Genomic DNA, 13,114 nt, shown 5'->3' with positions numbered 1-13,114 from the left:
AGCAAATAGAAAGAACTAAAAAAGACAACATAAAGTACCTAATCAAATAGTTTCTAATTAGACCTAGATACCCTCCTTACCTACTTCCTATTTCACATCCCTCAATCACTCCAAGGCTAACTTTCTCAGACAAAGTAAGAACTACAAAAGTGAATAAGGGCAAGAGACCAGCACACTTTAATGATGGCTCTTCTGATTACTACCAGGTCACCTCATCTCCGGGGCCTCTAGTGAGGGCCCAGACCTCTAACAGATCACTCTCTCTACTGTCTCTGCTCATATCCCTCTGGAATAACATAATCAGCCCCTTTGTGGGTTCCCTACAGGACCTTGCCCTCAATGTGGTTCAACAATGGTAGGGACTGCTCCACTCTCAAAAGGGATGTTGGGTCAACATACTGTTCCACTTGAGTAAGATGAGTCCAGCAATGGAAGCAGCCCGAATGTTCCTAGCTATGACCACAGAATACAAGCTCAGACCTACAGGGACGCAGAGGTCACACAGGCTCCTGCACAGAACATCAGCACCAGATCACATTGATGGGGTTTACAGTTAACAATGTTTACATACTTTTCTCATATTTGAGAAGTACTCTTTTCCCTGATCCAGCTTTCTAGTCTGATTTCCAACTCTGACACCATATACCCCATACAATACTTTTACCCTACCTGCATTGTATATTAGCTGTTTGGCTCAGGCAAAAATTAGTAAAGTTACAGCCCCTTGGAGTATACCTAATAACTATTTCCAAAAGGAGACCCCCAAATATCATCTGATGTATTCTTGACTTTAGTTTCCTGACTTTTAAACAAATTGTTCTTCTTTATATATTAGTGCTTTTTGCAGAGGGTACCGTGATGCCAACCTGACTTCCCAGGAAAGATGACCTGACCAATATGTTCTAGAACACCACCTCTCCAGATCCCTTCTCCAATAAGGAAAGAGAGAGATAGGCTGGCAGTATGGATTGAACTGCAATTGCCCATGTTCATCAAGGAATCAATTATGGAAGCCAGACCTTCCACCTTCTGTACCCCATAATGACCCTGGGTCCATACTCCCAGAAGGATAAAGAATAGGAAAGCTATCAGGGGAGGGGATGGGATACTGAGTTCTGGTGGTGGAAATTATGTGGAATTGTACCCCTCTTATACTATGTTCTTGTCAATATTTTTTTATTTTATAAATAAATTTAACAAAAATAATTTCTTTTTTTTTCTTTTCCTCCTCCAGGGTTATTGCTGGACTTGGTGCCTGCACCATGAATCCACCGCTCCTGGAGGCCTTTTTTTTTCCCCCTTTTGTTGCCCTTGTTGTAGCTTCGTTGTGGTTATTATTATTGCCCTTGTTGACGCAATTTGTTGTTGGATAGGACAGAGAGAAATGGAGAGAGGAGGGGAAGACAGAGAAGGGGAGAGAAAGATAGACACCTGCAGACCTGCTTCACCGCCTGTGAAGCGACTCCCCTGCAGGTGGGGAGCCGGGGGGCTCGAACCGGGATCCTTACGCCGGTCCCTGCGCTTTGCGCCACATGCGCTTAACCCACTGCGCCACCGCCCGACCCCCCTACAAAAAGAATTTCTGAGAGGAGTCCCACATAAAAAGAAAAATAATCAATATTAAATAACTAAAAAAATAAAGTGAAATAGAAAAATGAAACTAGATCACATGGTTCTACTCATGTGAAATTTAGATAACTGAACAAATGAACTTAAACAAGCAAACAAATAAAAAGCCAACTCATGTTTAGATTGTGGAAAACTGAAATGGTTATTGAGGGAAGATGGAAGGGTTGGGCACAGACCTTCAGTGATGAGAAAGGTGGGAAATGATAAGAGGAAGATGACCAGATGTTTCTCAACTCCAATTCCATCAGGAACCAAAGAAACAGAGGGACACTTGGATGTAGTAATAGGTGCATGTGTGACTTAAAGGAAGAGAAAATGGGACCTCAAAAGGGAGGGAGATACATATAAGTATAGGCAGATAGTTGGAGAACGAATAGTTTATCCATATCTGGAACCTTAGGAAAATACGATGTTGTATTCTATAGGATAAAATGAATGAAACTGGAGGGAAATTTGCTTAGTGGAATAACTGAAGAGGTGAAATATAACTATTAGATGATTTCCCTCATGAGTGAAATAAAGTTATAGAACAGGTACTTACAAAAAAAAAAAAGTCAAACCATTACAGTTGCTTAGGCTAGGATAGAGTTAGTCATTGAGTTGGTGGAAGCAGAGAAGGAAGTTCAGGGTATACCATCACACAGAACAACGGGATTCTGACAGTTTAAATTAGACAAACTGAAAGATGACCAAGAGGGCAGGATGCAAGAATTCAGGGCATATAGCCAAGCCTGTTTGGCCAAGGCCTGGCTTACTAGTTGGAAAAATGGCCAATAACCACTAGAGACATAGGCACAGAAAAAAAAGAAATAAATGGTTCAAGATGACCCCTACTTCAACATAATGCATTATAATAAATTAGCCATCCAGTTTCCCCATCCCGACGGGTTATTCGGTATGCATTATGGCTAAGCAGATGCAGAGTACAACTAGTTATGTGACATCTAGCTTGCCAGTTAGTTACGTAACCTTAGACTCCTCTCAAGATTTTGCTTTAAAACACACCAAACTCTGTACTTTATGCTTCATCTTCTCATCTGTGGTGTAAGCCCTCCATCTTTGAAAGTACGTTTCCTTACTAGCACAGCAATAAAACTCTTTGCTTCAAGTTTCTGTGTATTACTCATCAATAATATAATAATTTTTATAAGACCAAAGTGATTGTAGCTCTCCACCTAAGCATAGCTGGTAACAAAACTGCTCTTCATACTGTGGGAGAACTATGGAGACTAGTGGGATGGGAGACAGAACTTTGATGATAGGTGTAGTGTGAAACTATACCCTGAAATTTTATTAGTTTGAAAGCCATTATTAAATCACCAGTGGAAAGAGAGGAAGTAAAATTTATTATTAAAAAATTCATCAGTTTTAAGGTATTTAACTCATCACAGATGATTATGAAACAGTAACAGAACTCTTACAAGGCTAGAATGGACCTTCCATATGACCCAGTAATTCCTCTCCTAAATATATTTACCCCAAGGACTTCATAATGCCCAACCAAAAAGATATGTGTACGCTTATGTTCATAGAAACACAATTTATAATAGCTAAAACCTGGAAGCAACCCAGGTACTCAACAACAGATGAAGATGAGTAGCTGAGAAAGTTGTGGTGTATATATATATATATATATATATATATATATATATATATATATATATATATATATATATTCAAAGCAGGATTTGACTAAATTTGGAGAAGGGCACCAAAGTGAAAACCCTGAGTTCAGGTTGAGGGTGGATGTTCGGCTTCATGGGGTGGGGGCGGGTGGGGGCAGGAAGGATGTGATGGGACACAGTCTTTTGGTGGTGGGAATGGTGTTTATGTACATTCCTATTCATTTGTAGTCATATAAATCACTATTTAATTAATACAAAAGGGGAAAAATTGATAGAATGTCTCAAACTTTTTAATGCACAGACCATAGGCTGAGTCTTTGATATGTTGACTCTCTTAAAAGCTTAGGGAGAACAGAAGCAACTGGTGGCACAGCTATATACAAATAATGTTAAAGGACATAAATTATGGTGATGTTGTATATGATACAGCAAATCCTAACAAAGGGATCTTTAAAAGTTAACCCAATTACCAAATAATGTGATTATAACAATAACTATCTATTGTCTTCTTAAACCCTAAGACAGCAGGAACCTACCACTTCCTCTATAGAGCCTATATTTCCCCCAGTCCTGGAGCCTCTAGGGTGGGGCTCACTTTCCTGCATGCTTCTCTCAATTCATACCAAATGATATTGCATCCACTGACCCCAACCTAATCAATGCGATGAGTATCGCCTCAGCATGCTTCACTTCAGACTGTGTCCAGAGACATCAGGCATGGAATGTCAACACTTCAGCCTCATTACTCAAGTGAAACCTTTCCTTTCATAGGATTTTCTAAATCCATTCCAGGTAGTTCACTTCCTAAAAAAAAAAGTCCCAAAACCTATATATATACCAGGTCTCATAAGATAGAGCATATATTAACATGTATCCATAAATTAGGGCAAAATATATACCTGAAAGCAAAAGTACACAATAGTCTGCAGTGAGTCAGTATAAAGTTCATAATGAAATAGTGTCTACTTAGACATAGATACCCTACTCACCTAATTCTTATTACACTTCCCTCACTCACTCCAAAACTATCCTTATCAAAGCAAGGACTACAAAAACTGAATGAGGGCAAGAGACTGGCATACTTTAAAGATGACTCTTTAGTCACTATCAGGCCATCCTATCAGCTGGGGCCTTATTCGGGGAGTCCTTAGATTCCCAAACAGACATGATGGGCCTAGACCTCAAATAAATCCTTTTCCCCATTCTTACAGTTCATCTCTATCAGGAACAACAAAATAGACCCCTTTGTGGGACCCCATAGAACCTTGCCCTCAACTTGGATCAACAATGGTACAGAATGTTCCATCATCTGAAGGGAGGCTGGACAACATACTCTATGCTTTACCTGAGGAAGATGGGTCCTGATATTGGGACAGCTTGGAGTGTTCCTACTCATGACCACAGAATGTGAGCTCAGATCTACAGGGATGCAGAGGTCACATAGGCTCTTAAGCTGAATATGGGCCCCAGATCACATCAAATCAAAGGAGTTTACGGTCAACAATAGTTATACACCTTTCTCATATTTGGGAGCTACTCTCTTCCCTGATTCAGCTTTCGAGTCATTTTTTTCTAGCCTTGACATCATCTCCCTAGACAATAATTTGAATCCACCTGTATATCAGATTTAAGGCTCAGAGGAAAGAAAAAAAAAACAAATATAGTCATGGGCCCTTTGGAATATAACTAAAATAGGCCTACTAGCTATCTACAAAACAGAGACTCCTCCAACTCTTCATCGGCACTATTCCAACCTTTAGGTTCATGATTAGTCAACAATTTGTTTGGCTTTATATGTTAACTCTCTTTTCAACCACTAGGTTCTAGATGCTAACATGAGGCCAACCAGACTTCCCTGGGCAGACAACCCCACCAATGTGTCCTGGAGCTCCAATTCCTCAGAACTCCCCCCCACACACACACACACACACACACTAGGTTAAGAGAAAGGCAGAGGGGCAGGTTGGGAGTATGGATCAACCTGTCAGTGCTCATGTTCAGCAGGGAAGCAATTACAGAAGCCATACTTTCTACCTTCTGCATCCCACAGTGACCTTGGGTCCATACTCCCAGAGAGTTAAAGAATATGAAAGCTATCAAGGGAGGGGATGAGATACGAAGTTCTGGTGGTGGTAATTGTATGGAGTTGTAGCCCTCTTATCCTATGGTTTTGTCAGTGTTTCCTTTTTATAAATAAAAGAAAATAAAGAAACAATAACAATTATGTGCTCAATATGAAATCAAAATTTTTCAAACTCTGCTGTAGAAATTTTACATCATTTGGGAGCCGGGCAGTGGTGCAGTGGGTTAAGCGCACATGGCGTAAAGCACACTAACCAGCATCAGGATCCCTGTTTGAGCCCACGGCTCCCCACCTGCAGGGGGGGTCACTTCACAGGTGGTGAAATCAGGTCTGCAGGTATCTATCTTTCTCTCCTCCTCTGTCTTCCCCTCTTCTCTCCATTCTTCTCTGTCCTATCCAACAACAACAACAGCAATAACAATAATAACATTGACGATGATAAACAACCAGGGCAACAAAAGGGGAATTTTTTTTTAATTTTAAAAAGAAATTTTACATCATTCTTAGAAAAACTTAACACTGTATATTGAGAAAACTAGATTACTTAGTCAAGTGATAATGATAAGAATAAGGGAAGATTAAAAACTCTTTGTTATCATATAGATTTACTTAAAAAATAAAGATAAATCTTTCATGAACTATAAGGGGAACTAAGGGCATGGGTGATGGCTCACCTGGTTGAGTGTGCATGTTATATAGTGAGAACTAGAGCTGCAATCTAAAAGTCTCTTATTTCTTTAAGATATGGAAGTTTAAATGTACTCTTGACAAAATAATGCCATTGATTTTAAAGATTTGTTAAAAATCCTTATAACAAAGTCATTAATTTCCAACTTGACCACCATAAAGTTTATTTCTCTAAACTGCAATCTATGCAAACCTTCTGTATAAGATTCCTTTCTACAAGGGGTTTAATTCTTCTTTTCCATTCTGAAATAAGCCACCTACACTTTTTAAACTTGATTATTTTCAGGAAAAATGCAGAGTGAAACTTTAAGTAGGAAGGATCTATAGCTGCTGCTCCAAAGACCCTAAGGGGGGTGAGGGGTGTGCAGAGGCAGAGAAAAGGGCTGTCCTAAGGTAGTCAGTGTATTAAGGAAGAGGGAAATGGTAAGTTTGTCTAGAGTGTGGTGTGCTAAATTTTATCATGGGGATAGGAAACTAAATTTGTGACAACAGTATTGTAAATTGACATACCACAATGAAGAAATACTTTTTTTAGGGTAGAAAAAAGATCTGTGATCCAGAACACTCACCTTTCTGATAATCGACCACACATGATGCTCCCCACCACCATTCCAGCCATGAATGAGAATTTAGTCACTGGGATCAGTGTCTGTGATTCACATACCAGATCCCACTAGAAGACAAAGAACTAAATCTGAGAGAGCCATACAAGTTTACAAACAAAAGGTAAAAATCTAATCCAAACTACTTAATGTACCTTGCAAAGCACTATATGCCAGGGCTGGTCAGTAGTGCAGCAGGTTAAGTGCACAAAGAGCAAGGGCCTGCGTAAAGATCCTGCTTCAAGTCCCCGGCTCCCCAACTGCAGAGAGGTCGCTTCACAAGTGGTGAAGGAGGTCTGAAGGTGTCTATCTGTCTTCCCCCTCCCTCTGTATTCCCCTCCTCTCTTAATTTCTCTCTATCTATCCAACAACAACAAAAAGGGCAAAAAAAAAAGGGGGGGGAACTGTCCACCAGGAACAGTGCATTTGTAGTGCACTGAGCCCAAGCAAAAAACCTGGAGGCAAAGCAAAAGTTAAACACTATATGCCATGCCCTTAGCACACACCCAAGCTTCCCTTCTATATATTATTTGACTTATTTTTTTAATTCTAGAGATTTATTGAGTAACGGCTTACAGTATAGTCTTTTTCACCACTCCTGTCACCAAAGGTTGTGTCCTGCATAGAAAACCACTATAGTTCTACCACAGTCTTAGCTATACACTAACTTTTTTTAACATTCATATGCTTAGTTCTTATATCACCCATATGAGTGAAAACATTCTGTAGTGGTCTTTTACCTCCTTACTTGCTTCACTAAGCATAATAAACCTCTCCAAATTTACCCATTTTATGTAAAAAACACCATGTCATCTTTTTTTATTGTTGAATAATACACTCTGTTGATTATATGACCCATAATGTTTTTACCTATTCATCTGTCAAAAAGCATTTTGGTTACTTACATCTTTTTGCTTTTGTGAATAAAGCCGCTGTAAACATGGGGGTACATATATCCCATTGAATCAGTGTTATCTCTTTTGGAAAAATGCCTAGGAGTAGATTTGTTGGATCATAAGGTATTTGCATTTGTTTAAGGGTTCTCCATACTCTTCTCCATAATGGTTGCACCAATTTGCATTCCCACCAGCAGTGTAACAGAGTCCCTCTCTCTCCACATCCTATCCAATATTTATCTTCTCTTCTTTTATTAAAGGAGCCCATTCTCACAGAGAAGAGGTGGAATCTGAATGTAATTTTAATTTACATTTCTGTAGTAATAAGTGAATTGGAGCATTTCCACATATATCTGTGGGCCATGTGTATCTCTTCTTCTGAGAACCATCTATTCATATCTTCTACCCACTTTCTTATTTGGTTGTTCTTTTTCTTTTGTTGAGCTGTGTGAGTTCTTTTTAGGTGTTCAATATCAACCATTTGTCTGAAGTGTAGTGTGCAAATGTCTTTTCCCATTTGCTGTTTTTCATCACTCTTATCTATATAGAAGACATTTTATCATTCAACTTTCAGCTTAAAGATGACTCCTTCAGGGAACACTTACCTAGACACATTGTTTTTATGAAAATCTAATTTGACCACAAAGTATAAGGTTGTCAATCTTGAGCAGAGAATAATATTTTACAATTTAGAAGCATACAGATAAGAAGGCCATAATACCTCTGTCCAGTTATGGTATTCACCTTGTCATGCATTTGACCATGATTGAGACTTGGCACCACATGAGCGTGACAAGGAACCAGGAATGTTGTTAAAGTTTTGGGGGGCTCCAGCAGGCCGGGCTAGCTTCGCGGTGGTGAACAGAGACTCAGGGACACACGGATGGGCTGGGAAGCTGTATATCTTATTCACGAGAGGGCAAACATGTGCTCTCCTGTCTTTCCCCTCTGGCAGCAGAGAGAGACCCTTAAACTAACCACCACACAGAACTCTCCTGCATACAGAACGCGGCAGCACCAAGAACTCTGGAACTCTGTAAGGGTTCCCTTGGGGCGGGGACAAGCGGGCCCATGAAACTTGCAGGGGCCAAACCAATTTTTCTGGTGGGGGGAGAGCTAGACCAAACCAATGTAAAGCATACAAAAATTCCCCCTTTTCTTTTTAACTAAATGACTACAGTATCAAGGGTGTGGGGTGAACAGAAACCTATATTGTACGGGCATTTTCAAAAAAGAAACTGGCACAAACATGGAGAAACATGTAAGCGAGTAACAAGAACCAGTGTGCTACCAAGGGAAGGCCTGAGGGGGCCATTTTTTGCCTCTGGGCAAAACTTTATCAGCTTAAAAAAAACATTTCCTGCCTCTGGGGGGCGTACTTGTCTCGACGGGCATTTTCTAGCATGGGGGGAGGGTGAGGCCTAGAGTCCCAAGGCATGGCTGCAGTCAATCTTTGAGAAACCCAGCAGCATAAAGGAAGCTGCTAGTTTTGTGCAAAGTGTCCGAGGTGTACCAGTGAGTCCAATAGAAGTCCAAAGCAGATGTCCACCGAAGAATTGCCAGGGGGTGAATTGTTGTACGTCTGTCTCGATGGGGAATGTCAGCCATCGGAATTCTGCTTTTCTGTAGAGAACTTGACAGCTGCAATTTACTTACTATGAAACAAAACTTGTAGCAGGTTAGAAGTTTACCACAATTGATAACTCTATTACAATTGTTAGCATAACCATAGCTCAATCTAACGTTTTAACTGAGAAGGAATTTGAGAGTTTTACATATCAACAGCATCTTTTTAACCTTTTGTTACACCCATTCAAGATGGAGACACACCCTAGGTGTGCGCAGTTTTTTTTTTAGACCAACTTGGTTAAAATATATTGATTTTTAACTAATTTTTTACCTCAGACTTTAAATGTAAGTTAATTTTATCTTTATGAGAATTACTTTGAAAACCTTTTTCATTTAACTTTGTCTGGTAAGAATCTATCCTTAAAGTTACATTCTTAACCTTAAAGTTAATGTTACCAAACTTTAAACACACACATACACATGGTCTTCAATACACAAGGAGAGAAACCTTTGTTATGAAGACATGTCATTTCAAACACAAATTTAGATCTGTACTGTCTTAGTTGTTGGGGGGGGTGGGTCACCATCAGGAGGTGGCTTCCCGCGCAGTTCCACTTCTAGGAATTGTAGGTTGCGATCTCTGGACGAATCTCTACATGTTCTAGCTTGTCTGCCTTCAGACCCAAGCTGGAGATCTTGGCCAGGGGGCCCAGTTTCGGTAGGGAGCCCGCGGTCTCCGGGAGGTCCAGGATCTGTCCAGACTTCATAGAACGAGGGTGGGCGGGCCAGCCATGCAGATGGCACGGGTGAGGTGCCACGGGGTGGTGGCCAGGATAGGCTGCCGAGGCCCTGCCCCATGGCCCTGCCATGTCTGTTGCCCTGTTCCCAGCGGCCGAGCAGTGTGGAGGGAGCCAGTGCCCAATGCCCTGCACCACGTGGTGGAAAGCTGGCTCATGCGGGCTGGCGTTGGGCTCCTGCAGGCTGGCATTGGGCAGAAACCACAGAGTGGTCCAGAGATAAATGTTCCAGAAACAGCGAAACAGTCTCACGAAGAAAGAGCAGAGGCCTTTGGAGATCTCTTCACAAGCAGAAGAGAAGGCCATAGTGTATAGGTAGCCAAATTGTCTTCACTTATCTAAGAGATGCGCAGGTCAGGTCCACGTGGGCACCATTTGTTGTTAAAGTTTCGGGGAACTCCAGCAGGCCGGGCTAGCTTCGCGGTGGTGAACAGAGACTCGGGGACACACAGCTGGGCTGGGAAGCTGTATATCTTTATTCACGAGCGGGCAAACGTGATCTCCTGTCTTTCTCCTCTGGTGGCAGAGAGAGACCCTTAAACTAACCACCACACAGAACTCTCCTGCATCCTTCTCCTCACTCGGCAGTGCCAAGAACTCTGGAACTCTGTAGGGGTTCCCTTGGGGCGGGGACAAATGGGCCACAAAACTAGCAGGGGCCAAACCAATTTTTCTGGTGGGGGGGGAGAGCTAGACCAAGCCAATGTAAAACATACAACACAGGAGCAACTCTGATTATATGGTCTCACTTGGTCTATCTATCTATCTATCTCTGTCTCTATCTCCCTCTCCACACACATACATGCACTCAAATAAAAAATTGGTCTGGGAGGAGCAGAATCACACTATAAGAGATCTACTCACAGCAAAATAGTAATAATAATAAATCAATTATAAATAATACTGAATTTTAATCTCATAACCTTTATTTATTTTTTTAAGATTAATTGATGTATATATTTATGACAGAAAAGACAGTAGGATAGAAACCATAGCACTGCTCAACACTGTGTTGATGAGAAGTGAATGTATTGCTTCAGGCATTGAAAACCCTTACTCACTAATGAGCAATCTCCCCAGACCAAACTTTCAGAAGTCTTCATTATTATATAAACTCTGGTCTACATAGAGGACCTTTAGCAAGTTCCCAGATGTTTCTGACTAGTAACCAAAAGCTGAATGTGGCTACACAATACAATATTTTTAACACTTGACACTTAATAGTTCTCAACTTAATTATAGGTTACACTAGTAAGATTGTGATTACTGAGAATATCCTTAAGTCAAGCATATCAGTAAGAACCTGCCAGAATTAAAAGGGTGTGTGTGTGTGTGTGTGTGTGTGTATGTGTGTATGTGTGTGTGTATCTGTGTGTGTGTGTGTATCTGTGTGTGTGTGTGTGTGTGTGTGTGTGTGTGTGTGTGTGTGTGTGTGTGTGTGTGTGTTATATACAGAGAGGCAAAGAAGTGGAAGAGACCACAGCATGAAAGCGTCCTTCAATAATGCACTATTGGACACAAATCTGACTCCCTTCAGTGATTATTAATGAATGTCTGTTTGATGCCATCTTAAAGTACAAGACATTATAAGTCAAACCACCTATGCAAGGAATTGTTGTTTAATAAAGAAGTAATTAAAATTACACGAAAGAAATAAGAATGAACATCTACACTGTGACAAAAACCTTTTAGCAAATGCAGTGCCTTTTCTTTTCATTCCCAGATTGTGTGGGTATAATAGATAAACGGGCCCTCTCACCTGAGTCATGATGGTCGAAGAGAAGGTGCTGCGGTCATACACCCAGCCATCCACACAGGGCTCCGTGTCCAGCTCTGTCACATTGAGGAAGGTGCCATTCTGGTGAAGGAGCTGCCACTGGGGGTGGACAAAGTGCTGGAACTTCTCTGGCCTCAGGCTGGAGTCCAGGGGGATGGAGACTCTCAGGAGGTCCTCTTGGCTGAGGGTCCCAGTGTCATTAGCTGAGATGGTGTCATTATCAAGGAAGTGGACCCAGCAGTGGTGATCAGGCACGGCTGCAATGAAGTTCTCCAACATAGTATATGGGCTCAAGATGAAGATGGAGATGCAGAGGAAAATCATCTGAAGAATTTGGAATTTCCCCAGGCCTCCAGCTTTATCCAGGAGTATAAGGAAAGCCATCAAAACTGAGCAGTTGATTCTCAACCTGAGTCAGAATTTCTAGAATATCTAGGAAATTCAAACAGTATTCCTCAACTCAATAGCGTCAACATGAAAGCTGTTTCTCAAAATCAATTTCAAGTAAGGTAGATACTAGAGTTCTTTAAAGCCAAGAATAGTAGTTTACTGTGGTCTTCCAAAACTTGAAACTGAATCTGTCAATGATATCCTTGGTGTTCCAATGTGCCTTTGAACTTTGGTCGCTCATTCTTGTGATTAAACAAACTGGACTGTGGGCACAGTTCTTTATATATATGTGCGCATATATATATATACATATATATATGCGCACATATATATATTTATTTTCCCTTTTGTTTCCCTTCTTGCTTTTCACTGTTGTTGTAGTTATTATTGTTGTTGTTGATGATGTTGTCATTGTTGGATAGGGCACAGAGAAATGGAGGAAGGGAAGACAGAGAGGGGAGAGAAAGATGCAGACCTGCTTCACCACCTGTGAAGCAACCTCCCTGCAGGTGGTGACCCGGGGGCTCAAAGGGGGATCTTTACTGTGGTCCTTGAGCTTTGTGCCACATGCGCTTAACCTGCTGCACTATCTATCACCCAACTCCTGAAACAGTTCTTTCTAGAAAATGTCACTTGTCATTATCAAAACTGAAATTCCAGACATCCAGTGGCATGGCTATGGAGTAGGAGACATTTCAGAACACTTTCCTGTGAAACTAGAAAAAACTAAACCAAACAAAATGTCATCTGGAAATTCAATAAAATACATCCGCAAGTTCTTCAGAAGCTCACTAAGCCAGGGGTGTTACCAGTGGGTGGGAAATGGGTGAGGAAATGGGTGAATTCAAGAAGCCATACTTGGTGACAGCTGGCTCTGAACTAGTTGGAAAGTGGCATTGCCAATGGCAGAACAGATAAAGATTACAGTTCTGGTTCCTCATTAGAGCTCATGTCCCAAAGACCACTGGATGTCACTCTAATGTTGGGTAGAATCTAGACTTAGGAGCAGGGTGTGAATAAAGGAGAGAATTTAGGGTCAAGCCTTAAGCTAACGCATGC

General features: G+C 41.1%; 1 protein-coding gene across 1 annotated transcript in view; it reads right to left on the bottom strand.

The window, feature by feature from the left end:
• Nucleotides 1-12,204, bottom strand: part of LOC103116518 (organic anion transporter 7-like) — a 35,456-nt gene extending 23,252 nt beyond the window's left edge. The window contains 2 exon segments of the mRNA XM_060176400.1: nt 6,594-6,697; nt 11,648-12,204. Coding sequence (XP_060032383.1) covers nt 6,594-6,697; nt 11,648-12,049 — 506 coding nt within the window. The 5' untranslated portion in view covers nt 12,050-12,204.
• Between the last annotated feature and the right edge of the window lie 910 nt (nt 12,205-13,114).

Source organism: Erinaceus europaeus, chromosome 17 (assembly GCF_950295315.1).
Source record: "Erinaceus europaeus chromosome 17, mEriEur2.1, whole genome shotgun sequence".
In the NCBI taxonomy this organism is placed as follows: Eukaryota; Metazoa; Chordata; class Mammalia; order Eulipotyphla; family Erinaceidae; genus Erinaceus; species Erinaceus europaeus.
The sequence above is the reverse complement of the archived record's forward strand: the minus strand, read 5'-3'. Positions and strand labels throughout refer to the sequence as shown.